The 26147-nt window shown below is 40.3% G+C and overlaps 1 protein-coding gene across 1 annotated transcript in view; it reads left to right on the top strand.

Moving 5' to 3' along the window:
• Positions 1-9736, top strand: part of artn (artemin) — a gene marked incomplete at both ends in the record, with an annotated part of 48378 nt that extends 38642 nt beyond the window's left edge. The window contains one exon of the mRNA XM_083911492.1: positions 9324-9736. Within this exon, the coding sequence (XP_083767618.1) occupies positions 9324-9736 (413 nt within the window). The remainder of the gene's footprint in view (positions 1-9323) is intronic.
• Positions 9737-26147: the final 16411 nt, after the last annotated feature.

Here is a 26147-nt window from a genome sequence, read left to right as displayed (position 1 = left end):
ACGCATAAAACAGAACAAAACAACATAAGATAAGACAGTGACATTCTGACCAATATGAGGGCTACTCCCATAGAAAAAAAAACCTTCTGAGCTCTCCAGCTCGCAAATAATAGCTAAACTGAGCTTCCGGGGTCTCCTCCCTTAACTAACAGTGTTTGACCCCTTAGAGAAGAAACAAAATAATAAACTGAGAAGATATACCGTATATTCCAGAGCAAACTGTGTGAAGTAAGTCAAATCAGCCAGCAGAGTGCGCCAAGACGCCTTAGGGCAGGCAGGCCATGAGGGTATTTTTCTACATCAGATAAGATAAATATAATCCCTGTATGAAACCCCACCATCCACTCTGGGTTAGAATGCACATGGTCACATCTGTACAGGTCACCTCTGTACATCAGTCTATGATAAGTGTCAGGATTCATGAAAGCCCTTAGACCAAACAGTGAACAAGAATACTTCGGTTAACCCTATGGTGATGGGTTATAAAAATTACAAATTAAATAAAATAAAGCTGTGAAGAAAATATATAATAACGAACTGAAAGCCACATGTGAACACTGGATCTCAAGTCAACATGTCCACAGTGTGTTAAAATGTGGCTGTGCGGTGCTGCTCCAAGAGGTTAGTAATGGCCATGCTAATCTCGCCGCCTGCCTTTTCTGTGGGGCTAGCCTTCGCCTCCTGGTCTTTTACAGTCTGTCTGGTTGCATGCGTCTGCATATTTAGGTGGTGTATCCAAGACAAATATTATTACTGTAGTGACTTATGAAAAGGGGTTATGAAAAGTAAAATTGCGGGAGCAAGACCCGTGTCTACTCCTTCTCAGCCAAACCGGAAGTCCTTTTGTATTTTTTTGTGATAAATCACTAAAACTTTAAGTTATTTATAGGTTGAAATCCTGAAAATCATTGAATGTTTGGTCGTTTTGAGCAGGTTTTGTTTAAGAAATTTATGAAAAAAAATGAAAAAGAATTTAATATCTGATGATTTTATAGCAGTGTTTTGTGCATGGACGTTTTCAGCCACGAAGGTCTCCAAAGGGAGAAAAATGCAGAACTAGAGTACAAAAGACATGACAGACAAAAAAACATTGGATTTCACAAATTTGGCTAAAAACAAGAGTTCTTACCACAACCTGAAATACAGCCAAAAAAATCATAAAATCCCCCAAAAAAGACACAAGGATTAAGAGGGCATGGATGAGCCACTTATTCCATTCCAAATTTACAGATAGAGTTAGAGGGGCAGCTATCATCATTCATAAAAGGAGGCGACAAATGTAATCCTAGATACTGACAGCCGCTATGTCACAGTTTCGGGCACACTCCAGAACACACCAGTGGTCTTGGTTTTGGTTTATGCACCCACCTGGGACGATGAACAGTTTTTCACAAGGCTATTTGCCAACATCCCAAACGCTGACAGTCAACGCATTATCATGGGTGCGGACTTCAATCTGGTGCAGGATGTGACTCTTGACAGATCTTCCCCTACACAAATTAAACGATCCAAATCAGCAAACACAGTAAAAACATATGCAACACAGTCGGGAATTTTGTCTCCTTTTTTTAGATGTACACCACACATTCTCCCTAATTGATTTCTTTTTACTCGATAACAATCTCCACGACTGTGTGAATGCATCACCCAATAGCCACTTCTGACCATGCTCCTACCACAGTTGACATTAGTTTTCCACTGAATACAATTCCACATTCACCATGGAGGTTAAGCTCACTCTTACTTTTGGATAGTAAGTTTAAAGATTTTGTTGCGACTTAAATATGCTCTTAAATAGAGTTTAATGACACCCCTGGCGTTAGCAGTGGCACTCTGTGGGAAGCGCTTAAAGCTACTATTTGGGGACAAGTGATATCCTATGTTTCTCAAATGAGAAGGGCTGAATGGGCTAGGCTGGTGGACATTGCGGAGGAACTGTTAAAACTTGATGGAACTTACTCCACTTCCCTTACTCTTAATGACACGCATAGTGGAGAGACAGCTGTGACAATCCAAACAAAGTTTTTTTTTAGCAGGAAAATAAGGCAGAGAGACTCCTGGGACAGCAGGCTCGTGCAGCTAGTGCTTCCAGGCTGATCTCTAAAATTCAACTACCGGACAGTAGCCACCTTTCTGATGCAGTGATTATCAACACTTATTTTTCTGATCTTTACAATGCACTACATACTTTTGAATGCAGCCCAATTACTGCAGCGAACCCTAATCACTTAGATTGTTTGCCGTGTCCTCAGATTGATATAAATATCTCTAGGGAACTCGGTAGACCCATCTCTCTGTTGGAAGTGCATGAAGCGATCAAATCTATGCAAAACAGGAAATCTCCTGGTCCTGATGGTTTTACAGGCGAGTTCTTTAAGGCGTATTCGATGCTATTAGTCCCCATCCTTGTGAGAATGTTCAATTACTCCTTTACTGAAGGCAGACTACCAGCGACCTTGTATGAGGCATCTATTACATTGCTCCTGAAGAAAGACAGGGATCCAGACCGGTCTCACTTTTAAACATAGATTGTAAGATCCTTGCTAAGGAATAAACCAGCCTGTATCAAAAAAACTCCCTAAATATGAAGGGGGACTCGCACTTCCTCATTTTCACCACTACTTCTGGGCCTGCAACATTATTAAACTCCGCAGTGAAGTGGCAGATGTCTGCCCATCCTGGGAGAAGGGTCCAGCTGCAGACATGGGTGGTTCCGTCATGACACAAGAACGCCCACTCGGCGTTCCTGGTAGCGTTTCATTGACCAATCACAAAGAGTTTCGCAAGGCATACTGGGTATGCTTCCCTTAGCTGATGATCGCTAACAGCAACAGCACAACATTCTAGTGTTGTGGTATCAGGCATGAAATGAAATAGAACTGGTAATAATTGCATAGGCAGGAGTTTAAATAGTTTCCAGCCAATCAGAATTTCCACTAGCAAGTTTTTTTACCAGTGAAAATAAAAGTAGTGCCATGAGTGCCACTGAATGCATTTGATCATTTTATTAACATTGTTGGCTTGCAAAAAAAACATATCAAGTACAATACATACAACAAAATATACACAGCAAGTGCAAACATTTAATTTCAAGCTTCGAATCTCTCTCTCTCTCTCTCTCTCTATATATATATATATATATATATATATATAGATATCTATCTATCTATATATATATATATATATCAGGGGTGGGGAACCCTGCTCCTTGAGGGCCACTGTCCTGCATGTTTTAGGTTTCTCCCGGCTGTAACACACCAACTGACGTTACAGATTTCCTCGGATTGACTTTGAGTTTGACAAAATCTGATGCTAACTGCTAATGCTAATGTCAGCTAACAATAATATTAGCTCATTAGCTGGTGTCTTTCGGCTGCTTTACAGCAAGAGTACAAACCACAGCTTGGTTGTTATTCCTGAAACACTTGTGTTGGTTCATGTGGAAGCTGACAAACATTAGAAAATTAAACTTAGGGTGCGCAGAGTCTCCATGATAATGACCATCCCTCACAGTCGGGGCGTCAGCAGCACTGGAGCCTAATAAAGCTGCTGTACCGACAGCAGACCGGCAAAATAAGAAAGAGTGCCTTAATGTTACACATCTGTGTTTAGTACCGTCACCCGCAAACACACTCAAGCACGAAGCTAGCACCGTCACCTATACCATAAAAAATTTGGATCCACTTCAGGAAGCAGTACGGCTTGCGTGGGGCTTCGATCCTTGCCCCAGTTTTGAATAACTATGCGTTTCTTTCTTGTGGCACCAACCAACCAACATTTCACATATGGTCAGATAAGGGCCTCAAAACTCTTAATGACCTGTATGACGAAGCTGTTTTTGTGTCCTTTGCATTTTTGTCGGACAAATACAGCCTGCCTAATAGCCACTGCTTTCGGTACCTTCAAATGGGACATTTGATCCAAAAGCAATTCCCACATTTTCCAAACTGCCCCCCTTAAGCTGAGATGGACCAATTCCTGGCTCTCAACGTACGACATAAAAGACTGATATTATTATTGATATTGATAATAAGATCGCTCTTATGAGCCCAGTCCCCACTGTAGCACCTAAAAATGCATGGGAAAAGGATTTGGGGGTAGACATTACTGAGGTCCAGTGGAGGGACATTTTAAAACTGGTCCACTCATCCTCAATTTGTGCCAGGCACGGCCTATTACAGTGGAAGGTGCTTCATAGAGCCCATTTCACCAACGCTAAATTGGCTTAGATATACCCTAGTCACAGTGACGCTTGGTACCATTGTAAGCAGTCCCCAGCCGACCACACACATGTTCTGGAACAAAGCTTTCTGAATTTTGGTCCGATATATTTCAAACCCTCAAACAGGCTCCTAACCCAAATTTGGAACCCAATCCCCTAACTGCTCTTTTTGGGCCCCCTCCATCTAAAAATCTGCCCATTACTACACAATGTGTCGTGGCCTTTACCACCCTGCTCGCCAGACATAACATTCTCCACCGACTCATAACAGTTAATACGTGAAATTTTACAATGTCTAAGGTTGGAGAAGTTCAGGTTTTCACAGAGTGGATCTTTGACAGCATTTCACAAAACTCGGGACCCACTGCTGGCTCTCATTAGTAATAGTCTCACTGTGATTCCTGATGATACTGAGGACACTTCAAAATTTAATAAAAAGTAGCAATGGATGTAGAAAAAGAACATTAACTGCTGGATGAGACAGTCAAAATCTATTTACCTAAAATTCTGTAAAATTCCATTAGATCTGCATGTCATGTTGTTTTCTTCTTTTTCTTTTTCTTTTTACAATTATTGAAGATGATAGTTTTATCTGATGGGACATGCCTTCTCCCCAAGCCGATATACATTGAAAGAATAAAGGCCCAAAAAGGGTTACCGTACAGTTATTGTAGTGCTTGAAGCAGTTACTGCGCATGTCAATTACTGGTGATACTGACTTATTTTGTGGTGCTTCAGGCACCCCTAATTTGTGTTTCTCCTTCAAGAGCTATATTATAATATTATGAAAAATATTACACTGACACACCAGAGAATCATACTAAGAATTTCTCATGACTGCGCTCTTACCAAAAACAATACTAATGTTTAGTACAGACATGATTTTCTGATCATTGCCCAATTCAACTATAACACGGAATAGTTGTATAATTACATGAAATAATGCAAACCCGTGTGGCATGTTTTAACATGGTTGAATATGTACCTGAGCAGGATTTGACTAAGAAGTTCCGTGCTCTTTGCCTGGGGAATGTTTCAATGCATTTTTCTGTCCTTTTTTTCCTTGTGATTACAAGTTTTCTTTTTGTAAACATCAAGGCATGACCGGACAAGCACCTATGCTCCTGAAAATGAGCATTATATACCTTTCCCCAAGGAAATCCCGCAGTTAGGCATTTAGGAAAAGTGCAGGGCAAATCCATCCTGAGTTCAGGAAGTAGAAATCAGTCAAACACCTGGACCAGCTCTGCACAATGGAGTAGGTACATTTGATGAGTTTTTATTTTTAATGTTCCTGGCAGATGAGAAGGCAACTTCAGCTCCTTGGAGTTCAGCCAGCAGCTCCACTCCCATACTGGTAATGACCCCACACAGTGACTCTACATCTTGCACCATTCAGCTGATAACCAGAGGAATTTCACTCCCAGTTTCAACGCCCATGTCTGCTTTTACTTTAATCACACATGCTTTCCTCTGCTAGTTTATAAACTCCATTCTAACAATGTATAAACTAGGTAAAGTGTGAAAATGTTTCACCATACAGTCTTTAAAGGCCATTGCCCAGATGCATTAAACCACTGCTACGGTTGTTCTTGAATTTCCATCTAAGGATACCTGAGGGAAAAATAGGATTTAAGGATTTCCTTTGGGTGTTGTAAGGGAAACCCTTAATTTCTTAAATGTTTGCCCTTAACTACCTAAGTAATTCCTCATGTGTTGTTAGAAGGTACTTAGTAACCACTTTCCTCAGAAACTATCAAGGGACCCATAGCTGTGTCTTAAATGTGACATAATTGGTGGAAGATAAGAATATTGCTGCGTTTCAGTAGTGGTTCAACACGCCCTTGTTCACTTCACCTCACCACTTTCCCTCGGGGGAATCCCCGCCCCTATCTTAAGGGTCGTTCCATTAGTCTGATAAACTGAAGGAAACTTGGTGAGATGGACGCTCAGAGGGCTGAGTGATCGAGTGAACGATGGTCCACTAGAGGTGGATATCACCCACAATGCATTGCAGTTGTGCATTTGGTGGAAGATAATACATCCAGGGGTTTGTGGCAGTGATGGACGAAAAACTCTGTGATTGCTCACCACTAAAGAAAAACAATATACATAAATAAAGAAACTTTTTATCATCACCAAAAAACTTCACTATCTGACATGTTTTTCAGTTTTCTATGAATGATATCTGATTACATGTGTGGGCTGTTCGCCTGTTTAGCAGATAGTTTCAGGAGAAAATCTCATTGATGCTTCATATTTTACTGAAAAATGACAGGTTTCTGTAAATATTTAGTCTACTTAGTTTATATATCTATTAGGGGTGGAACGGTTTATTGAAAAAATCTGACCCGTTCGGTAAGCATGTCACAGTTTGATACACGTGTGTACCTTTCGGTTTATGAGGTGCAACGTAGCGTAAGCTTTCATGACCGCTGTCCTTTCTCGTGTCCATCTCAGCGCTACGTCTCAGCGCGTCAAACGCTCCCGCTCCGCTCTTCTTCGTGGGTTTCAGAATCCTCTTGGCAACAGCTCGCTAAGCTCCGCTCTGTTGTTGTTCTAAATCGTTTCAGTCTGGTTAAATCTGTGGTTAAATCACCACATCAACGTCTCTTTCTACTCTGACAGAGAATGGACGGAGAAGTTTTTGTTTCTGTCACAGTGAAGCCTGTGTTTACTCTGCAGCCATATCGGTGTGTAAAGAGGATAAGTTGAGAAGGCATTTTCAGAAAAATCAAGCTACTCTGCATTTATGTTACGTTCATTTTTGTCAGTCCAGTTTTTTATTAGTAAACTAGTGTTTCATATGTACTTGTAAGCCTGTTAAAGTAACTAGTTACTGAAGTGATCAGATAAATGTAGTGCAGTAAAAAGTCAAATATTTCCACTGATTTCTAGTAGAGTAGAAGAATAAAGTAGCATGTAAATAAAATACTCAAGTAGCCATAAACTTTACTTTAGTCCAATAATTAAGTGAAAACCTCTGGTTAACAGGTTTGTTAATTTAACAAGGATTGTTTTTTGACAAGCTTGTTGAGGCCTATGACTAATATTTACATTGATACAATAAAGACAATATACTGTATGCACTCCTATGTTGCTGCGTTGTTTTACAATATCCATTAATGTGATGCTCATATTTTCCCAGCCCCTCATTTTGGATCATTTTCGTCAACCGGCCTCAAGTCCAAATTAATTAAATAACCCTGATGCCCTATTTCAATCAGTTCAGTGCTTTCTGTTTGTGCGTATTTTAGTTAAAGAAAACCTATTTTCTTCTTTTTTTTCCTAAGATTTGATAATGTAAAAGTGTTCATATTCTTACCTAGAATTTTGCCAAATAAATATATAAATGCGTAAATGTAGCAATTTGTCTCCTACTGTTTCAAAATCTCACTCCACTCTCATTTAAGATTGTTACAGTAATCCCTAAACAAGCTGCCTTATCATTTCAGTTTTTGCATGTTTGCATGATATGTCCTTAAGAATATCTGATTGATTTTTTTTTTAATTATTAGGCTTTAGATCTGATACATGGTATTTTTAGAATCTAAAACAAATAGAAAAAACAACCGAACCGAACCAAAAAACCGTGACCCCAAAACCATGATATGAACCGAACAGTGGATTTTGTGAACCGTTCCACCCCTAATATCTATACTTGACTTGCTGGTTTCCTAACATTATCTGTAAACACATGGAATAAATTTTATTTTGCAATTTATCAGAGCAATAATAATGATTATAATCCTGATACAGATCAAAAACAGAAATTTCTGAATAAAAGATTATGCAGCTGTTTACAAAGTGTAGAAGGTGCAGATATATTACAATCATCCGTGAAAAAACGCCTTCCTCTCATTAAAATTAGTCTAAAGGTATTTGTGATTATTAGTAAGAAGCAGTAGAGCTCTAAACTTGCACCTGGTGGTGGATCCATGATAGTTTGGGCTGAAGTGAACGAGGGCAGGTGAGTTTCATTTCCTAAACGTGGAACAGGTCTGCTCTGTGTCCCCAGAGTCAGAACTGAACATGGGTGAGGTCTGCTCTGTGTCCCCAGAGTCACAACTAAACATGGGACAGGTCTGCTCTGTGTCCCCAGAGTCAGAACTAAACATGGGTCAGGTCTGCTCTGTGTCCCCAGAGTCAGGACTAAACATGAGACAGGTCTGCTCTGTGTCCCCAGAGTCAGAACTAAACATGGGACAGGTCTGCTCTGTGTCCCCAGAGTCAGAACTAAACATGGGTCAGGTCTGCTCTGTGTCCCCAGAGTCAGGACTAAACATGAGACAGGTCTGCTCTGTGTCCCCAGAGTCAGAACTAAACATGGGACAGGTCTGCTCTGTGTCCCCAGAGTCAGAACTAAACATGGGACAGGTCTGCTCTGTGTCCCCAGTGTCAGGACTAAACATGGGACAGGTCTGCTCTGTGACCCCAGAGTCAGGACTAAACATGGGACAGGTCTGCTTTGTGTCCCCAGAGTCAGGACCAAACATGGGACAGGTCTGCTCTGTGTCCCCACAGTCAGAACTAAACATGGAGAGGCAGCATTCAGTTTTTATGCTCCAAATCTGGAACAAACTTCCAGAAAACTACAGGTCTGCTGCAACTCTTATTTCTTTTAAACAAAGACTGAAAACTTTTCTATGTGCTGCTGCTTTTCAGTAAACTGCATTGTAACTTCTGTAACTGTAACCATCTTTTATGTTTTAAATGAACTTTTATGCGTTTTAAATCTTTTATATGTTTTAGATTACCTTTTATATGTTTTAAATGTATATGTTTTATTTCTCCCCATGCTTTTAATTTTTTATGTGAAGCACGTTGAATTGCCTTGTTGTTGAATTGTGCTATACAAATAAACTTGCCTTGCCTTGCCTTGCCTTGTCTAGACTGAATATTTAACACAGCTCAACACATCCAAATGATACCAACCGAACAAATATGAGAGACTCTGTATCATTAGAAATGTATCATTCTATCCGACTGATATTTAATTCAGTTAAAACATTTCTCCAAATATCTCAATATAATAATATTTTTACCAGCATCGACAATCAGAATACCCAACTGTCCTGTCTGTGTTTTGTTTGTCTTGTAGAAGAGTGGTCACTGATGCAGGAAGAGGAAATCCAGCAGAGCAGATGGCGGCGCTCCCCTCGTGATAAAAACTCGCCAAGAACATCAAGGAGGAACAGCAAGAAGAAAAAGAGCAGTCATGACTGCCACTTGGAGAGAAAGGAGATGCGAGTGAGGGATCTCGGTCTTGGCTATGACTCGGATGAAATTGTTCTCTTTAAGTATTGTGTTGGGACATGCCATAGCTCCCGCAAGAACTATGATCTGGCCCTCAAGGCTCTGATGGACAATGGAAGCATCTCCGGCAGCAAGAAGGTCAGCAGTCACCCCTGCTGTCGGCCAACCCGTTACGAGACAGTGTCCTTCATGGACACCCAGACTGCCTGGCAAACAATTAAGTGGCTCTCGGCGGCCAACTGTAGCTGTTTGGGCTGAGTGTAAAGAAGAGGATCTATCTGCATTACATAAACACAGAAAAGCTGTTGTGTGAAAGACCCGGATATCATGAGGCTTGGCCTCTATAGTGGGTGACTGAAGCCTCGTTCATGTGAACTGAGGTGTTGGCCTGGGCCAGGGCCTTCCCTCCGCTAATAGCTCGGCTGTCATTTATGGAGGTTCAGATACCTTAAGACAAAGCCATATGGCACCAGCAGGATATCTGGATGTTTGCCACCAGCCTGGTGCAGTAGCAGGTTTGTTTAAATGCAACCAGCAATAAGCACGAGCCAGTCCATAATGGACTATATTTTGTGTCCTTTATTCAGCCTATTGAAGGCTTACGGCAGCCATGGTGGAGGGCTTCAGCTCTTTGTCAAAAGAAAATCTGAGGAGCTGATAACATTTCTAGTTGTGCAGCCTGGCTTTCTCACCAGAATTTAGTATGTTTCATTGATAACTTCTGTGTTCTTTTTGACTGGGAGCTGTTGATTTCACCAGTACCTCGTTATCAGCTTTCTACAGTAGTTACACTAGCTACTCCTCCAGTAGATGCTAGCAGTAGAAGAGGCTAACTGCGTGCAGACAGGGTCATCCCTATGTTCCCCTGGTCCTATGTTCTCTGCTCTCATAAGCCTATGCCTTCGCTGATTTAATTCAGCATTTTGTTAGAGTTAGGGGTTACGGTTAGGGTTAGGGTCAGGATAAGGGGGTAGTGTTAGGGTCTACATAGGCCTATTTGCCGTGGAATTCAGCACTGATTGTGGAAAAAATAACAGACCTGGGAACATCGGACAATTTCTCTGAAAAGCAAAGCAGTACATAGGACCTTTTTTGGGGGAAAGCGGGAAACATCTGCCTTTTTTTTTTTTAAGGGAACATAGGTATGCTCCCCATGCAGACATACTCCAGCAGGTATTAATTTGTGTCCACAAATGATTAATTTGTGCCAATTAATTAATAGATTGTCAACATCATTAACTATTTCCCTGAAAACAAAGAATGTCTAAGATTACACAACCTAGGGCTGTGCGATATGACGATATGTGTCGTGTGACGATAGAAAAATGTCTTTCGTTTCATGATTTGCTTTTTCATTTATCTCGCGGTGTCATAAATCATGCACTTTAAGAAGCAGCCAGCTGAAGCCTGCATTACGTTCACAGTGCAATTAAAAAGAATAAATAGTCCAAGAATGTACTGGGAAAACGTATTTTGCAGGTCACATGTAGTGACAGCTTACATTAAATTAAACATTAAATTAAGAAACAAATAGGCCTATCTGAATACTGACAATGAATATCAAATACCTTCCCAATGAAAGAATATTTGAGTATTTAGGTTGAGCCCTAAATTTATTGTTTAATTTTTAATGTATATTTTTTCAAGTATTTTAATCACAAAGTAATAGGAAATAAGCCTTTCTATGTGGTGATTTTACATAAACTACTCTTTAACTTGATTTACAGATAATGTGCTATACCGTGATATATATTGTTATCAGGATATGAAATGACTTATATATGATGATTTTTGTCATATTGCCCAGCCCTAACACAACCTTAAGCTTTAAATCGAAAACCTGAAGGCAATCTTCTTATCTTCATCAATAATTTAAAAAAAACAGGCAATATAAAGGCAGTCCATTCAGATTGTGTGTGTCCTCTTGTATTGTCAATGCTGTGGAGTATGGTTAATAAACACTTGATTATCATTCTGGGATAAGGGGGAAGAAATCGTGCTCATCTTTGGTGGCGCTAAGCCAATGGTGCTCGCAAAACAGATGAGAGATAGTGAAAGGGGCCTCAGACTTTATCCCAGCACTGTACATCGAATGAATGAGAAGTTGCACTCACACTTGGCATTCATATCATGCCCAAGCACGATTCATGGCTAAAGTGTAGTTCATTCAACCAGTATCGTTCCGTGCCTAGGTACACTTCCCGACCCTGGCCCAGGTGAGAGAGGTGGGCTTTAGCACAGCATGACTGCACATGAAGGAGCACGAGCATAGAAGGCGGTCCTGATGACTATTTTTTTGCGACTGTACCCTGTGAAGTGACATATTTACACCTGTAGAAGGGTGTAAATAAGTCAATAACATTACCTTGTTTTCTGTGCTGCTCTCCATTTTGTGGCTAAAACCCAACCAAGACTGTGCATTTTCAAAAGCAAAGTTACACCTTGCGCTGACATCAATCAGTGATGTGTCCTGTCTTTGTGTCACATTGTTGAAATGCAACATCCCAATGACAGTCTAACCTGAAATACAATTGCAACTTTAAAAAGATTCTGTGTGAATTGAATTGCATCTATATTAAAATATATTTTAAATTGTAGACGGTTGATGGTTTTACATGTGGTTAGCAATGAGATTCATCAGCTTCAGAAGTCTGCATGTAAGACATTTTAATATTGGCATTTCTTTCTGTTAGTTTGGCGTCTATTTAGCGAGCTAAAAAAAACAAAAACGAAATAATTTGTTCAGGTCACAGTAATCACTGTCTCTGAAAAACTAGTTCACCTTATCAGACATTTACTTTTAGTTTAAAGTTTTAGTCAGTAATATTTTTCATATAGTTAATTGCCTGTTAAATTCCTATCCATCAAAAAGTGAGTTAAAATAATGGGGATTGAGTATACTGTATGACCTACTAATGAAGGAACTTGCACTTACCTTTTTGCTGAGTTATACGATCCGAGTGTCGGTGGCCACATTCCTGCACTAAAATCAAATGTGCCGCACAGTTAGTGACATTTTTTCCGTCAGTCAGCAGGGGTTGGTCTACCCAGGTGGTGCTTGTCACTACCACGTTCTTACATGGTTGTTTTTAGCCTATAATACTTATCCATTATTTGCCAATAGCCAGTTATGCTGTGAACCTCCATAATGGAGTTAAATGTGATTTCTGGACATTAGTAAATCAACACAAAGCCTCTATTAAAACAAAGTCAAGACGGCATGACACAAACAGCTCCAAGTAGACCCAAACCTCCATTTAACTACTATGATGTGAAGACACGCTATAAAGAACGTTTTAGTTTATAGAGGTTTTTGTGTTATGTTTTGTTTTGTTTTATTTTATAAATATAATGGTCTTCATAAGACCAACATTTGCTTTCACCATGTGACACAAAAGCCGCTCTCTTTAAGAAGCGCTGTATTACCATGGTAACTTGTGATTTCAACCAAACCTGGTCAGGAGGAGGTTTTCAGGTAAGACTTAGAGCTAAGTGACCTAGACTTTGGTGTTCAATCGGCTCCTTAAAGCTCAGATCAGCTTCCTAGACTTCCTTTATGAGAGACACAGGTTCTCTTCAGAGGGTATTCACTATTTGATCGTCCTTGTTGGACCTTATGTGGGCAATGTTACACAAAGAAGACGTGCACTTAGTGTTGAGCAGTGTGTTTTTGGTTCACTGTGATTCTTTGCCGATTCCATATTTGCACGCAGTCAGTGATGTTGAAAATCTGAGCAAAAATACGGTGTGCTGTGCTATCCTGAAGGTTGTAGCTGTGCTCAACTCAATGCTCAATATGTTCGTGAAGTTTCTGAGCTTTTTGCCCAATCGAGTCTGGTCATAGTCCTTCAGGTAAAAGGAAACCTCCGCCTCTGTTAGAGAGTGGTAGAGTGGAGGCAGTGTCCTCTGTGAGACGGTGCGGGATTCCCATGCGATGTGCAGTTTAAAAAAATCCAATTCTTATGTCACATGGAAAACATATTCACTAAAGGTTATGGAATTATGGCCAGTGTGGTGTATTACACCTTCGAATTCCCTGAAATATAACTTAAAGCATTTTTAAAACATTATCAATCTGTTTGGATTAATGTTGATAAATTCTGCATTTGGCATGGTTATCTTTAGACAATATGCAGAATCTTTTCACTTACAGATTTACATGATCTGGCTTTTTTTTGCCAGAACGCCTCCCTAGCCCCCTTGCTGTTATCATACTTTCTACAGGAGTTCATTATAATGATCTGCTCCTCTTGAGTGAAATCTGCGGCCCTTTATCTATCCAAAGGGTGAGTCAAATGACGCGATATGCACCCTTTTTATGGTAATGCGCATTGAAACTAAAGCAGAAAACCTAGCTTGACAAATTAACTCTAATGTGAGTTTTGTGGGACTGTTGAACTTCGTATTCGTCGATCCAGGTTATCCAAAGAAACCCTGGGTATGTTCAGCGCGCTTCATAGTACAGCCCTCAGGTCAATTCAATTCAATTTTATTTATAGTGCCAAATCATAACAAAAGTTATCTCAGGACACTTTACAAACTAGGTAAGGACCACACTCTATGACTTATTTATGATAAACATAGACCCAACAATTCCCCCGTAGAGTACGGTGGCAACGAAAACCTTCCCTATTACAGGCAGGAACGTCAGACAGACCCAGCTCTGTGGAGGAAGGAGGAAGGCCATCTGTCTTGACCGATTGGGGAGGAAGAAAAGGAGAGAGAAAGAGAGAAAAGACAGATGGGCAGAGAAAGACAAAGACAGACACAAAGACAGACACACTTCCAGTAACTATAATAATATCTATAGTAATGTGAATATGACTTATATGTTATGGCAGTTAATACAGCAGAATAGTAGAAACAAGCACAGCTAAGGTTATAAATTATAATAGTAGCAGGAAGCGTCATGCAGGACCACGGCAGCAGGCACCACCACGATCAGCAGAGACCTGCGGATGACAAAGCACAAACAAGGAAAGGAAAGCAAATGAAAGCAACTATTGTCTTTCAATGTATCTCACACACATTTTAAGTTTACCAATACAAAAGTATTTGACATTCATAACGCTTTACATGACCGCAGTGGCTATCTAAATTCAGAAAAGTAGATCACATCCTAACATTCTATCCTCTAGCCAACCTATGCTAATTGTAAATACCACAGTAGCTCTGGGGTTCTTGTTTAAGCACAGTTTGTTTACACCTCTGTCAACAGTTTATTGCAGGATGCCATCACGAATATAGTCATGAGCCAACCATCACTCAGAGTGACAGCTTTTCACCACATGGTCTATTTTCAGATCAGGCATGACATGATTCCACTCACAACCACCAGGCCTGCAGTTTGAACCAAATAAGTGTGCTTGTGTATCACTCTTAAAGCGATAATTACATGTAATGTGGTCACATCTAATTTAACTGATCCAGATTAGTTGCAGAAACAGGTCTGCAAAGAAGCCATTTAGACTGTGACATTTATCACCACCAACTCCTGGTTTAAATGTTATCAGACGATTGAATTTGTATTATCAGTTGTTCTCACTACCATAGTTACAGTATGAGGCAGTATGGCCCTACTCTACTTCCTAGTTGGTTCAGTAGGCTGTTACCCTCTATTCTGTTGATAAGCTGGATCACCCATCTTGCTCTCAACATCTTGAATGGCTGCTCTTAGATGAGGAAGTATGAAGCGCAACCAGGGTAAGGAGGAGCATTAAAACAGAGAGCGCAATTTGTATACCATGTGAAACTTGGAAAGGGGCCATCCACGCGAGACGAGTTTTTCTGTAAATGCAAAGGTTTTGTATGGTTTTGGGCGATCATCCAAATGGATGGGACGTTATAGGAGCCTGAAAACGTTATTTTCTGAAACTGGGTCCCAGAGTGGATAAATTTCAGAATGGCGCCCTTGCTTTGTCATCTGGCCAGCTAATCTGCATATTTTTGTGCAACACCCACTGCTGACCGCCTGTGACTGTTTTAACGTCAGAGTGTCCAAAACACCACAAAAGTCTCCAATAACACCAAAAACAGTCGCTAGATTTGTGCATGCTCCGTCTCTTCTTCTCCATTTTTGGTGTATTTCTGTGGCAGAGTTACAGCTCCACATATACAGAAAACAAGGGGAGGAAAGGTTGTTTTGGGACATGTGGACATACCCTAAGGGAGCACTCACACTGTCCATCCGTAGCGTGCCCAAGCACGTTTCACGGGTAAAGTCTAGTTCGTTTGACCAGTGTGAGTGCAACCGTACCGCAACTAGGTGCAGTACGCTTGCCAGCCACGGCCCGTTTGGGAGAGGTGGGCTTTTGTAAAGCACGTTTGCACATGTATGAGCACCAGCGTACGCAAGTGTACGAGCATGAGGCCATGTTCGGACATAGAAAAAAGAAGGATGGACCATGCACGGACATTTAAAACAATGGTGGCGAAAGGTTCACGTTGGTGTGATGCGGAGGTAGAGTGTTTACTGCAGATTTGGTTGGATGAAAAAGACAAGTACCCTAAAGCAGGGGGCACGGTACGGATGGACAGTGTGAGTGCGGCCTAAAAGTCACAGTGACTTTATTTAAATGAGGTGTTGTTTGGTTGCCTGACCTAACACCACGAAGGTGAGCATTATAATGCAAACCATGATTTCTTCCTAAACCTAACCATGTAGTTTTGTTGCCTTACCATAAGTAATTTGGTTTGGTTTAGTTTGAAGTTGAGTGTTAAAAAGTGGAATATGTGAATATAGACGATAACAGCCATCTGAACCTACTGGTGGTAGCAGGCTCCTCATAACCCATAGCTATGACAAGAGATAGTTGTGTCTCTTGCCACTGAAATTATAATGTAACAATCATGAAACATATTTATTTATTACATTAAATGCAAAAATGTATTTGGTTATCTGCTCAACATTTTTATTACATTATATTCGGTTAATGACATTTTTTTTAAGTACTTGCATTTTTTGCAGTTACATTATCAGTTTCATGGCACACTTTTCTTGCATTGGCACCAAATGCTGGCTCTGGATGTAAATAGTATGCTGCAGTTTTATCTGGATATTGCACATAGTGATTACACTGTAAAAGTAATATTTGCAATACTATGCGTGTGTGTGTAACTTGTGTGCAACTGTTGCAAGCTTTGTCACCACTGCACTGCACATGTTTATGAGACTTTGAGAAATCTGAGTGGACCACATATAGCTCAACATGAAACACAGTTTCAGATTCCACATCTGACCAATAAAAAACTGTTGGATCCTGAATATTGTAGAGGTTTAAAACAAGCAGCATCACATATGGTAGAAAATATGTTATGTGTAAATATCATTACTATAACTAATCTAAAATATTCAAGTGACCTGACCTGTTAACTTGTCTTAGCTGTATGTGTGTGTGTGTGTGTGTGTGTGTGTGTGTGTGTGTGTGTGTGTGTGTGTGTGTGTGTGTGTGTGTGTGTGTGTGTGTGTGTGTGTGTGTGTGTGTGTGTGTGTGTGTGTGTGTGTGTGTGTGTGTGTGTGTGTTTCCACTGATAACACTGGGATAAGTACCTCTACATATTTTTATTTTTATAATACTCAAAGACTGTTTTTTTTTTGTTATCATCTGCTGAAGGAGGATCATCTGCAGAATGCTTACATGCTTCCCACATTTGCTTTCAATTACACCAAGAGCAAATAACAGTCCTTCTGTTGAGAAGGAACTTCTCAAGAGCATTTTCAGACCATGGGCCAGTCTCTTAAAGGTTGAATACGTAGAATCTTTATTAAAAAGCTATTAAAAAAAAAAAAAAGAATACACCCACGGGGCATTTTGATGGGTATAGAATGAAAGTATTACTTTTCCATAAAAAAATATATTTAGTCTGATTTAGTATTTCAATTTTTTTTGAGGGGTTTGACAATGACTTTCTGTCCCGTTTTGTTTCCATGGTAGCAGCTAACAGCGTTGGGCGTTGCTTGTTGCCAGGATTGTTTGTTGTTCAGCGCAGCTACTGTAGGCTGGCTAGGTTTCTCCTTCACCGCTAACATCACATTCGTCTTTACTTAGCTGGAACGGCTAACGCTAACAGCTAACGCCAACTGTCAGTCAAACTCCTCTAATCCTTGTTTTTATGGTGTGATTTGCTGGAGGGGATGGGTTCAAACAGGCTCATACAGACTCCGGTCTCCTGTAGCTACTGGGCCGGGTCTGTCTTTAGGTTTTACACACAAAGAAAGACTTCCACTGGCCAATGTTAAATATTGTTGTAAAATGAATTGATTAGTCCAAATTAGTCATTACCATGTAGGATTTATCACTTGACATGGAGGAACCTGACTGCTGGAATAATTTTTTGTTGACTCTGATCTTGAGACTGGTGTGAGATCCAGGTATTTAACCTCTCACAAGGCTGATGATGTCACTGAAACCCTTTGTGCTCCAAGTGCCAACGATCGTCATTAGAGTGGCAGTCGTTGGTGGGAAGTTGATTTAGACTTCGTTAGTGCTCTATTGAGTCTAAACGACCGTCGTTGGAGTCACAGGAGGCCATTTGTTAACAGTTGTTCTTTGAGGTTAGATTGTTGGATCTCCTGGGAAGGGATGAAAGGGCAGCATTGTAAATTGGAGATAAGTGGTGTCTCAGACCTCCTACTCTGTTTAGCGATGGTTTCTCTACTTTTACATAGATGGCTTCTTTTACTCCTCTTTCAAACCATCTGTCCTCTCTGTCCAGGATTTGGACATTGTTGTCATCAAAGGAGTGGGCTTTCTCCTTGAGGTGTAAGTGGACCGCAGAGTCCAGGCCTGAGGAGTTAGCTCTCCTGTGTTGGGTCATGCGTTTATGCAGTGGTTGTTTTGTTTCTCCAATGTAGAGATCTTTGCATTCCTCGTTGCATTGACAACAGCATAAACCAGATTGCTTTTGTTGGTGTGTGGTGTTCTGTCCTTGGGATGTACTAGTCTCTGTCTGAGTGTGTTACCGGGTTTGAAATACACAGGGATGCAGTGTTTGATGAAGAGCCACCTGATTTTCTCTGATACAATGTCCAAATCCTGGACAGAGAGGACAGATGGTTTGAAAGAGGAGTAAAAGAAGCCATCTATGTAAAAGTAGAGAAACCATCGCTAAACAGAGTAGGAGGTCTTAGACACCACTTATCTCCAATTTACAATGCTGCCCTTTCATCCCTTCCCAGGAGATCCAACAATCTAACCTCAAAGAACAACTGTTCACAAAAGGCCTCCTGTGACTCCAACGACATATTATTTTGGCATCTATAGTCCCTTCCATGTAACACACAAGGAAGCGATGCCAGGAAAAGATGCTAGGAGAGTGGAGTCGAGGAAACGTGTTTTTAGCAAAAACGACTATTGGAGTTTGTTTTTCCACAGACGTGGTGACGTATTGTCCAAAAACTTAATATTTACACACACTTACTGCGTAACTTACTGTGTCTCTGCATGATGCCCCTTAAAATAAACAGTTTGACAAACATCTGCACGTTCATTAAGAACATTTATTCTGAATTGATTATGTGAGCCAGCTGCTGTGTGAAGCCAGCGACACTTTAAATATTTATTAAATATGTATGTCTGCATTAAATGGTAATATGTTTGTCGGTCTCCTTATGTAATAATCCAGGTTGTGATTGCAAATTGTAGAAAAAGTTTAGTAGTATTTACATTTGAGGGAGGGGAAATTATGTTAATGATAGTGATGTATTGGTAAATGGACTTATATAGCACCTTTCGAGTCTTCTGACTACTCAAGGCGCTTTCACACTACTTGTCACATTCACACAGACGTTCACACTGATGGCAGTGAACATCTACATACCATCTAATCTAATCTAACCATTCATATCACATTCACACACCCATGCACAGCACGGGGGTCAATTCGGGGTTCAGTGTCTTGCCCAACGACACAATGAAGCTTCATGAAGCATTACTTGTATTTGTTGAGTCCACTAGATGTAGCTCTGCGTCTAAAGAAAAAGGGCTCAATGAATGGTGATTCAGTGTCTAACCCTTTGTTGAACAGAAAGCTCCATCTGGTGGATTTAAAGGAAATAAAGAAAATGGTTCATAAAGCTTCATTTGGACATCACTAGTTAATATATATGACATACAAATACACTATATGTCTGATGCACAGGGATTTTCAGTCTCATAAAACTAATATTTAAAAAAAATGTTCTACTGCTGAGAGACAAAATACTCCTCCTCTCCCTGACTGTATTATCCATGATTCAAGCTAAAATGGTAAAATTAATGCAAAGAAAAATCAATCTGCTGTTGAAAGATATTATATGATTCCTTTATTAATCAAACCTACAATTACCGCACATCTGTTGATATTAACTAAACAGGGAATCAGAACAAAAAGTCATAGTGTGAGCTTACACCTGAGCAGAATTTGTCCCAGTATAAAGCTGCAGTGTTGTAGTATCAGAGCAGGAGTGTGTCCGCCTGATACAAGACTTCTGCCAAGGAACGGCCTCTTGTGTCCTTGCCTAAGCCTTCTCCAGGCAGTGTCCTTGCTCTTCAGAACAGGAATAAGGGGATTTAGGGGATTTGATGACAAACCAGATATATTTCCAGGTCACTCGAGGGCGAAGGATTGAGGACACATGAAATACAAATAAGAATCCCCCCCATCATTAAAGTGCTATTATCAATTATCATTATCCATTTCTCCTGTATTAGCTTCTTTGCACTGGTTACCTGTAAAATCTAGAATAGAATTTAAAATTCCTTTTCTTACCTACAAAGCCCTTATTGGTTGGGCTCCGTCGTATCTTAAAGAGCTCATAGTACTGTATTACCCGACTCGATCACTGCGCTCTGAGAATGCAGGGCTACTTTGCGTTCTTAATGTCTACAAAAGTAAAATGGGAGGCAGAGCCTTCAGCTACCAAGCTCCTCTCCTGTGGAACAAACTCCCAAGTGTTATTCGGGAGGCAGACACTGTCCCCATATTTAAGAGTAAACTTAAAACTTTACCCACCAAAAGAATCTCTGTTTTGTCCTCATTAAGTTGTAATTTTTTTTTTACTATCCAGCATCTGATGTCTGTGATGCAATGGATGAGATCATTTATTAGGTATAGATTATCGATAGAAACAGAAATGTATAACTGTGTGTCATCAGCATATGACTGATATGAAATATTATGTTGCTCTATGATGGACCCAAGTGGTAGCATGTACAAGTTGAACAACAGAGGACCGAGAATTGACCCCTGGGGGACTCCACATGAAATGCCAACCTCATCAGATTCATTATTACCAATGGACACAGAGAAAGACCTTCCAGTAAGATATGAAGAAAACCAATGAAGAACTGTGCCTTTAAGGCCTAGACCGTGTTCAAGGCGCTGAAGAAGAATTTTATGATCGACAGTATCAAAAGCTGCACTGAGGTCAAGAAGAACTAGAATAGAAACTTCATGATTGTCTGTACTCATTTTAAGATCATTAACAACTCTTAGCAGGGCAGTTTCGGTACTATGGTTAAATCTAAAACCGGACTGGTAAACATCAAACAAATTGTGGTTTGACAGATACCTACAGTATATAATTGCTAATTTTTGAATACAAGTGGCTCAAGTTTACCCTTTTTTAACAGAGGTGTTACAATAGCATGTTTGAGAAATGAGGGGAAGATTCCTGAATGTAGGGAGGCATTAACAATATCAAGGACATCCTCTATCAAACAGCTAAAAACATTTTTGAATAATTTTGTAGGCATCAGATCAAGAGAGCATGTTGCAGAACTGAGCTGCTGCACCACATCTTGAAGCTCACTGGACTGAATCAGTGTGAAGCTGGAAAGAGTGCTGGTAATGCTGTGTTGGGTGCAGAGAAATTGGTCACACCCATCAGTAGGGGAAGCCAGAATTGTATTTCTAATATTGGAAATTTTATCGTTAAAGTATGTGGCAAATTCATTACATTTCACTGAAAAGTGGAACTCAGCAGGAATTGATCTAAGCGGATTAACCAGTTTGTCGAGAGTACTAAACAGCACTTTGGAGTTATTTAAGTTAGAGTAATAATGTTGTAGGGAAGGTTTTCGTTGCCGTTACGGGGGGGGGGTTGTCATAAATAAGTCATTGAGTGTGGTCTTTACCTACTCTGTAAACTGTCTTGAGATACGTTTTGTTATGATTTGTCACTATAAATAAAATTGAATTGAATTGAAGTCCTGTCGCTAAGCTTGTACACTACGGATCCAGGCATGAAAACTAGCTCCATTGAATTCGATGTCATGTTGGAATTTGTGCATCCTGCACAAACACAATAATTCACCATGATGGACACGCATTGAGCTTAGGCAGAGTCAAAGAACGCGACTCCCTTCTCCTACGTAAAATTATGCGTTTGACGTTGAAAAAAAAAACGTTTTTTTAGAAGCAATTTACCTGAATTTCAGGTAAACTTTTTAAAATAAATTTGTCTTTAGCAATATTTACCTCGGCATGGCCCGCCCTTCTCTGCCTCTGATTGGCTCATTGTTTGTCATGCCTACAGTTAACCAATCTAATCATTAAAAGCAGCGCGTACTAGCCAATTAGAGGCAGAGCCACTGTAGTGGATTTTTACCAGCCATTTTTTTTGTGCCTAAGATAAAGGGGAAGGACTCAGAAAATGCCTAACAATGGTTCTTGAACTTGTACAGCATCCACATTAAAGTGCTGTTGCGTTATTATTAACCAACTTAATCTCATTAATGCCTAGACCTACATAATTATGTTGTTTATCTAAATGTTATTCAGTCAAAAGTCGAACTATGTCTTATCTTGAAAAGCAACATAAACTTATAAGTCACTTGTTATAAATGTAATGTTTATTGTTCATCTAACATTTAAAAAAAAGTTGAACCTGGGTATTAAATGACACTTCAGTGACAAAGAAACAGTGACTAATGGATTGCAGTTGGGTGTTAACTAAATAAATGAGATGATTGGCTGTTTTTATTTCTGTTATTTTCTATTCTAAATGCTGCCACAGCAGGTCAGACACAGCTGTAAGTCATTATTTATGGAGCAAGAAAGCTGTCAAAAAGATGTGTCCATGATTAAGTTTCCTCTTTGATTCTAACCATTCGTATTCGTAAATAAAAAAGTTGTACACAAAATTCTGCTGTCATGCACAAGTCTGAGAAACTGTTCGGGTTAGGATTGTTTTTATGTGAGTATGAATCCAAAAGCTGTGAGTACGACTCTATTTTCTACGACTACGAAGTCTCCCCTGTGAACACGAATTCAGTTTGTTGGTACGAGTAGAAAAAGTGTTGAAATGACGTCACAGAGGTCACAGGGGAAAGGAATCGAACCCCAAATGATGCGCGGAAGCCGAGGATGGCAGACAACAGTGCACCCACTGACACCGCCGGTAACTCAGGGGAAGCATCATCAGTCAATAAGTCAATAACACATCCAACATTTTTTTTTTTTTTTTGTTATTTATTTCATGAAATTGTACTGTTTTAAATAATAGTTATCAGAACCCTGCAACACAGAGCTGATAACGTACCCACAAGCTCAGAGGCCAAAGGGGAAGAAAACAAGCACCTGAGAGGCATGGACTGATGAAGCCTCTTGGATGAGGGGTGAAATGTCTTCCTAGACGTAAAACAGAATCCTGGAAATTGTGGCTGCACACCGAATTGTGAAAAATATCATTCTGCACATTGGTTTTAATGACATTGAAAAACAACAATCAAGGGAGCTGAGAGAGCACTTCAATAAACTCTTTGAAACAGTCAGCGCTGTGAATGCTGAGGTGTTTATCAGTGGTCCTCTACCCCCGATCGGGAGAGGAGCTGAGAGATTCAGTCGTCTTTACTCGCTGAATGAGTGGCTCTCCAGCGCTTATCTTGCTCGTTCAATGCATTTTATTGACAATATTAGCTTTTTCTGGGACTGCAGGCATCTTTTTAAGGCAGACAGACTTTGTCTAAATAAGCTGGGAGTAAAGCTTTTCATGACCAAGGACAAGAGACAAGAGGAACCAACGAAAAAGGAAGACACAACACAGCTTATCATGAACATTGAAGGAGGACTGCCATTGCAAAAGGAGAGTGCTGACCATGAGAGACACCAGAGCAAAGAGGAGAGGTGTCCATCCCCCTCTACCGCCCCCTTCATTTCGAATGTGCGTGAAGATCCCTCCCCCACACCCCGCAAGCCTCCATCCAGGTCTCAATCCTTCTCCCTTCCTCAAGTAAGCCTTTCTCCCCCCTTCTCCCCCTTGGAGTTCCGGGAGCTACCCCCGCCCTACTTCTATTTTCACCCCCCTTGACCGACTTCAGCGATCCCCCCCTCAGCGTCATCTCAGTGGCAACCCCTTCTCACCCGCCCCCCCCCCTCCACGAAGGCCTGCTTCACAAACCCTCAGCCCTACTTCGCCCCTCTCACGTCAACCCCCTCTACGCCCTCAACGTCCACCTTCAGTAGTTCGTTCCAGCTCTGACGCTGCTCACTCCTCAGAATCATTTTTAGTCAATGATTTTATTACCACTTCCAAACTTGATTTTATGTTTTTAACTGAAACATGGCTGGAGCAAAATAACAGTGCAAGCATTCTGATCGAGACGGCACCCCCCAACTATAACTTTATTGATGTATGCGGATCTGGGAAAAGGAGGGGAGGGGCTGCTGCTATATTTAAAAACATATTTCAGGGGAAACAGATGTCCCTTTGTGATTTTACATCATTCGAATACCTGTGTGCCTTGTTGAAATGCTCTCCCAAAATTCTCCTGTTAATTATTTACAGGCCACCTAAATACTCAGCAAATTTTGTCAATGATTTTACCGAATTATTGTCTAGCATCTCCACTGACTTTGACTGCCTAGTTATAACTGGTGACTTATGATATTTCATATTGACGATTTGAATGACAAGGGTGCAAAGGAACTTTTTACTATTTTAGATACATTTGAACTGTCTCAACATGTGAAACAGGCTACTCATTGTAAAGGACACACCCTGGACCTGATTATCACAAAAGGTCTCAATGTTTCTGATGTTCTTGTGACTGATCTTTCATTGTCTGATCACTTCTGTGTTTTCTTTAATATTTCTTTAATTCTGGAGACACAAACAGAATAGAAGAATGTCAAAAAAGCTACATCAATGAACATGCTAATGTACTCTTTAAAAATGCCATCTCCTCGCTACCACCTCTAAACCCATGCCATGCTGATGATCTTGTAAACAACTAATTCCAAAATTGTGAATATCATAGATATTAGTCATTGCACCTGTTACAGTTAAAACAATTTCTGGTAAGCAAAAGGCACCCTGGAGAAAAGCTGCTGTTGTAACAGCACAGAGAAGAGAGTGCAGGAAGGCTGAACGAATCTGGCGAAATACAAAACTTCATATTCACCACAACATCTATAAAGAGAGGCTCCAGGCCTACAATGTAGTCTTAAAAAGTGCGAGAGAAACATTCTTCTCCAATATCATAAACAGCAACACTAATAAGGCCAAAACCCTATTTGCAACTGTCGACAGACTGACCAACCGCCCAACACAAATACCAGCCGAACTCCATTCCACACAGAAATGCAATGAGTTTGCATTCTTTTATACTGATAAAATTGAAGGCATCAGACGTGCCATCAATATCTCAAAAAAAAAAGTTGGATCACCACCCTGTTTAGGCCAAAATAACACAGCAATGATGGCAAGCTTTAATGCCATAGATTCTAAAACTCTAGTGGAAACAGTGACAGATCTAAAGCCAACCACCTGCTGTCTTGATGCTTTACCTACCAACTTCTGTAAGAATGTTTTTGACTGCCTATCAACAGACGTATTGCAAATAGTATAGTAATAGTAATAGAATAACTATTCAATCGGGCAATTTCCCAAAGGCCTTCAAAACTGCGGTCATTAAACCTCTTCTAAAAAAGCTGAGCCTAGATGCCTCTATTATCAACAACTACAGACCAATTTCAAATCTACCATTCATAAAAGTAAAATAATTGAGAAAGTTGAACTCCAACTACTAAATCACTTCTTGGCTTCTACTGGCTGCCACAACAACCTCCAGTCAGGATTTAGACCTTTTCATAGCACCGAGACGGCCCTTATTAAAGTTATAAATGACATCCGTCTTAACACAGACTCTGGCAAAACTTCAGTATTAATGCTATTAGACCTCAGTGCTGCATTTGACACTGTCGACCACTCAATACTTTTGGACAGGTTGGAAAACTGGGTGGGAACTATTTTGTTTCCATTGGCGACTTTGTTTCAGAACAAACCAACGTAACGTGTGGAGTCCGCCAAGGTTCAATCTTGGGGCCAACTTTATTTACATCTATATGCTCCCACTAGGACAAATCATGCAAAATGATAACATTGACCACCATTGCTATGCCGATGATACGCAAATCTATGTAGCACTATCACCAAATGACTATCGCCCCATAGATCGTCTGTGCCAGTGCATTGAGCAAGTCAAACACTGGATGTGCCAACATTTCCTTCAACAAAATGAGGATAAAACTGAGATAATTGTTTTTGGTGCTAAGAAAGAAAGGTTTAAAGTCATCCAACACCTTCAATCACTGTCCCTGAAAACCTCAAATAAAGCCAGAAATCTTGGGGTTATTATGGATTCTGATTTACATTTCGACGGTCACATCAAATCAGTAACAAAATCGG

The sequence above is a fragment of the Echiichthys vipera genome (genome assembly GCF_963691815.1).
Source record: "Echiichthys vipera genome assembly, chromosome: 3".
In the NCBI taxonomy this organism is placed as follows: Eukaryota; Metazoa; Chordata; class Actinopteri; order Perciformes; family Trachinidae; genus Echiichthys; species Echiichthys vipera.
This window is presented reverse-complemented; position numbering and strand designations above follow the sequence as displayed.